Source organism: Micromesistius poutassou (assembly GCF_964030765.1).
Source record: "Micromesistius poutassou genome assembly, chromosome: 18".
Classification (NCBI taxonomy): domain Eukaryota; kingdom Metazoa; phylum Chordata; class Actinopteri; order Gadiformes; family Gadidae; genus Micromesistius; species Micromesistius poutassou.
The window spans coordinates 13,898,437-13,904,123 of NC_140288.1; the positions used below are offsets into that span (position 1 = coordinate 13,898,437).

The following is a 5,687-nucleotide window of genomic DNA, read 5'->3' on the forward strand; positions in this document are numbered from 1 at the left end:
CTAAATCATAAAAATTAAAGTGTAGAGGCGCGTTTTACCAGAACGGAGCCGTCTCACTATTTCATCCACTTTTTTTTTTCAGTCAAAATCAAGTTTGAGTGTCTCATCGTTATTACATCAGATTGCTTATTTTTAGATGTCGTTTATATCCAACATTTTTTCTACAGCTTTTCAATATCACTCTTTCAATACTGTATATATATATATATATATATATATATATATATATTTATTCTCAAGGCCATAGTCAAATCCCAGCTGATTCTCACGTACAAACATCTCCTCACGTCCCGTCCTGATCTCCTGTGTGGTCCTCCCCCCCCCCCAGTGGCGTGGTGAAGGCCCTGTTCTCCCCCAGGTCCTCGGTGCCCCCCCTGTGCCGGGGGCTGGGGGGCTTTGAGGGCAGCAGCCAGCGCTCCCTCCAGCGGAGCGGGACCGTCCGGAAGACCTTCAGCGGGGGCATGGCCGCCATGCGCCGCCACTCAGCCTCCGTCGGCGTCAAGCTGCAGGCGGTGCGACGACGTCATCGGATCTACTCTGATCTGTGATCTGATCTGTGATCTGATCTGTGATCTGATCTGTACTCTGATCTGTGATCTGATCTGTGATCTGATCTGTGATCTGATCTGTGAACTGATCTGTGATCTGATTTGTAATCTGATCTGTACTCTGATCTGTAATATGATTTCTAATATAATCTGTAATATGATCTCTAATCTGATATTGAATCTGATATTGAATTTTATCTCTAATGTGATCTCTAATTTGATATCTAATCTGATCTCTAATCTGATCTATAATCTGATCTCTAATCCATCCTAATCTGCTCTAGTCTCCTCTAGTATAATTCATTCAAATGTATCTGATTCCATCTAATCTATTCTAATATAACATAATCTTTAATCTACGACGATTTCATCTCATCTATTCGACTAAAACCTAACCTTATCTGATCTATTCTACTGTAATACACTCTACTCTGGTGCAGTTTAAGTGAGGGAGAGATGGCGATGGGGCTGTCTCATACGACAGGATGTTGGGTGTGAAGCCTTGTCAGACCATCCCCATCTCGGTAGTTCCCCTACTTTGTCTCTCTGCAGACGGGTCTGGCCCCAGTCCCGTTCAGAGCCTTGATCGGCCTGAACTGGAGGGCTGGACCGGTCTGCAGAGAGAAGGAGAACGTGAACTCAGAAGCGAGGGCCGTCTCGCGAGGCTACTCACTAATGCAGTGGTCATGAATTTGCCGATGTACTGCAGTTATCAATAAGTAATGGAGCCTAGTTATATTTATTATTTTTCAAATGGACTTGCTTTCTTATTAAGATTAATTATTTATTTCACGGTTCTTTGTTTATAACACATCACGTCAGCTGGGTATCACAGAGGTTTCCTGTTATTTAAAAATAAAGCACGTCCTTGGGTGTGCTTTATTTTTCAATCCAAATAAAGTATTCAACAATGCTGCGGAATAATGGAGTCCAATCCAATCTGATCTGATGTGATGTGGTCCAATACAGTCCAATCTCTAATATAATATAATCCAATCCAATCTGATCCAATCTCTAATATAATATAATCCAATCCAACCTGATCCGATGTGATGTGGTCCAATCTCTAATTTAATCTGGTCTAATCCGTCCCCTTCCCCCAGGACGCCCTGCTGAACCTGATCCGTCGGGCGCGGCCCGTCTTCCTGCAGTGTGTCAAGGCCAAGACGGACGCGGGTGTCTTTGACGTCCGTGCGCTGCGCGTGCAGCTGCACTCCTCCCAGATCCTCCCCGCCCTGCAGCTCTACCGCACAGGTGGGATTATCTGTCCAAAAAAATGACTGTAATCTATCTAGGATTAGGATTATAATGGAGAGAATATCACAGGATTATCTGTCCAAAATACAACTCTAATCGATCTAGGATTAGGATGATGATGTAGAGAATGTCACAGGATTATCTGTCTTTGAGCTAGCTATAATCTATCTAGGATTAGGATTAGGATTATAAAGAAGAGAATTTGACAGGATTATTTGTCCTACAGCAAACTATAAAATTGTTAGGATTATGATGTAGAGAATATCACAGGATTATCTGTCATTGAGGTAACTATAATCATTTACATTTATATTTACATTTAGGGCATTTAGCAGACGCTTTTATCCAAAGCAATTTACAATAAGTACATTTGTCATAAGAAGTGAAACAATATATCGCCGTCGGTACAGTAAAGATGTTCATAGAACCAAGTGCAAGTACTAACAATCGCCAGGCTAACCCCATTCCCCTTATACAGCAGTGATAGCTATCTACTGCACATGCTACACAACATGCATGCACAACACAATTAAGTACATGATACACAATTAAGTACAATGAATGAATACAACCTGCATTAAGTTTGTTCATCAAGTGCCAGGACGTACAACAAACAATAGTGCAACAGACAAATAAGGGACTGAATGGCTATGTAGAGTCTAGGTGAACTCTGAACAGGTGGGTTTTGAGTCGTTTGCGGAAGCTGGTGAGCGACTCTGCGGTCCTGAAATCAGCAGGGAGCTCGTTCCACCACTGTGGTCCCAAGATAGAGAAGAGTTGTGATTTAGCTGATGGACCTTTGGTTGCTCTTAGTGATGGCAGTACCAGACGTCCAGCTGAGGTAGTTGAGCGGAGGGATCGAGCTGGGGAGTGTGGTTTGACCAAGGCTTGGAGGTAGGCAGGGGCAGTTCCATCGACTGCGTTGTATGCCAGTACCATCATCTTGAATCTGATGCGGGCTACTACAGGGAGCCAGTGGAGGTGGCGGAAGAGGGGAGTCACGTGGGAGAATTTAGGTAGGTTGAACACGAGGCGCGCTGCCGCGTTCTGGATACGCTGCAAAGGTTTAATAGCAGAGACCGGGAGTCCAGCTAGGAGTGAGTTGCAGTAGTCCTGGCGGGAGATGACAAGCGCTTGGACTAGAAGCTGAGCTGCTTCCCTTGTGAAGAAGGGCCGTATCCTGCGGATGTTGTAAAGTGCAAATCTGCAGGATCGGGCCACTGCGGTGATGTTGGCGGTGCAACATAGCTGGTTGTCTAGTACCACCATAATCAATCTATTATGAGGATTGAGGATATTATTTGTCATTGATCCAACAATAATATAGCTAGGATTAGGATTATTATATATTAGAGTATTACAGGATTATCTGTCCTCGAACCAACAATAATCTATCTGAGATGAGGAAATGAATGTCAATGAGGAGTACACCAGATGTGTTTTAGTGGACCTAAAGATGTGTCCCAGATCCCTTTTACATGATTCTTATGTACACAAACCATATGTGAGAATCCTTTGATGTTTCATTGATGGAAAAGGACACCCGCGAGAGATAGATAAAAATATAAACGACAACCATATTATTTATAATGTATGGTAATTATTCATACTATTTGAACATGTAATGGTTTGCATTGAAACCTAATTCAACAATGTAAATAAGTAAGAAACCTGGAAAGGGCTTGGAGATAGAGGTACCGTACTGCACTGTGCACACTGAACATATCCTTGTCCTCTATTCCGTCATACATGGTGAATATAAAGGGGCCTTTTTTCATTATTTCATTCTCAAGCCAGACCTTGAGAACCAATGAATGTAGCATGTGAGCCTTCTGAATGAATAGGCAGTGGCAGCCGAGACTTCTATGGTTTTCACTGAAATAGGCTTGTTCTGCTTCCTATATGCTGCTTTTCCACCGACAGTATCAGCTCGACTCGACTCAACTCGCCTCGCCTCGACTCGGTTCCAGGCGCGTTGCCATCTAAAAAAGTACCTCTTCAATGTGGGCGGGTCGTAGAAAAGAACCTCTCCACCATGGGCGGGTCGTCATTAGGTTTTAATCACGGGAGACGCGATTCCCGGGAAATCTGAATCTGATCAAGGCTATTTCCTGATTCCCGGGAAAGGTTATGATGGGAAATAAAATAAAATAAAAAGCGCAATGACTGCGCGTCTATTGTTGTCATACGGTAACGTTGATGGAGGCGAAACTCGAGCCCTAGGAAAGGAACGCCACTAAAACGAAACAGCGAAACACTGATCCTCAGGAGCCGGTCCGTGGACTCCAGCCACGCCGGACACACACAACCACGCCCGACACACACAACCACGCGCAGCCTAACTCTAGCCCCGGGAAAGGAGCGACACACACAGCGAAATGCTGATCAGTGTCCCCCTCGGGAGCGGGTTTGTGGACTCCAACCACGCCGGACACAACTTAACTTTGAGTGATTATTCCCATTTACAGCCGCTGGCCAATCAGTTACCAGCAGCCTGTTTACGTCACACAAAAGTACCTACTCCGCTCGCTTGGAACCTCGACGGAGGTAGTACTAAAAAAAAGTACCTGGTACTAGGTACCAGGTACTTTTTTTGCCAATGGAAACGCAAAAAAGACGTGGCGAGTCGAGTCGAGTCGAGCTGGTACTGTCGGTGGAAAAGCGGCAATAGTGAACTCAGTTCTCCAGTGAAATGTTGATTAGAACGTCTCCCCAGTAGACTGATGGCCATTCACAGAGAACATTGCTCCCTTCTGTCTGAATATCAATTTTATTATGAAAGACCCATTTCCCAGAAAGAAGTAAAGTACTGGCATACAAGGCAGTCGATGGAACTGCCCGTGCCTACCTCCAAGCCTCGGTCAAACCACACACTTGTTGTCATACGGTCGATCCCTCCGCTTACCTCAGCTGGACGTCTGGTACTGCCATCACTAAGAGCAACCAAAGGTCGATCAGCTAAATCACAACTCTTCTCTATCTCTGGGACCACAGTGGTGGAACGAGCTCCCTGCTGATGTCAGGACTGCAGAGTCGCTCACCAGCTTCCACAAATGACTCAAAACCCACCTGTTCAGAGTTCACCTAGACTCTACATAGACATTCAGTCCCTTATTTGTCTGTCGCACTGTTGTTTGTACGTCCTGGCTGGTTGTGCATGCATGTTGTGTAGCATGTACTTAGTTGTCTAGCATCTGCAGTAGCTAGCTATCACTGCTGTATACGGGGAATGGGGTTAGCCTGGAGATTGTTAGTACTTGCACTTGGTTCTATGAACATCTTTACTGTACCGACGGCGATATATTGTTTCACTTCTTATGACAAATGTACTTATTGTAAGTCGCTTTGGATAAAAGTGTCTGCTAAATGCCCTAAATGTAAATTAAAGAGCCCCATTAATTAATAAGTCCTGCTAAATATTGATCGTAAAGGTGGTGCTATTCTCTTTTGGATTTTTGTTGTCAATTGTTTTTATGGTCTCTGTAACTTTTATTATCTACTGTAACTATGAAGGTTTCTCTCTCTCCTCTCTCGCGCTCCCTCTCGCTCTCTCTGTCTCTCTATGTATATATTTTTATCTGTCTCTCTCTCTCTGTTTCTATCCATGTCTCTCTCTCTCTCCCTCTCTCTGTCTCTATGTCTCCCTCCATCTCTCTCTTTGTCTCTATTTTTCTCTCTCTCTCTGTCTCTGTCTCTATCTCTGTCTCTATTTATATATTTTATTTATGTCTCTCTCTGTATATCTTTTTATCTCTGTCTCTGTCTCTATGTCTCTCTATCTCTATGTATATCTTTTTATCTGTCTCTCTGTCGCTATCTTTGTGTATCTCTCTCTGTCTCTATGTCTCTCTCTCTGTCTTTCTCTCTATGTCTCTATGTCTC

The 5,687-nt window shown here is 43.9% G+C and overlaps 1 protein-coding gene across 1 annotated transcript in view; it reads left to right on the forward strand.

Annotated features, from left to right (window-relative positions):
- Positions 1-5,687, forward strand: part of myo18b (myosin XVIIIB) — a gene marked incomplete at its 5' end in the record, with an annotated part of 47,476 nt that overhangs the window by 16,232 nt on the left and 25,557 nt on the right. The window contains 2 exons of the mRNA XM_084483331.1: positions 329-512; positions 1,652-1,802. Of these exons, the coding sequence (XP_084339457.1) occupies positions 329-512; positions 1,652-1,802 (335 nt within the window). The remainder of the gene's footprint in view (positions 1-328; positions 513-1,651; positions 1,803-5,687) is intronic.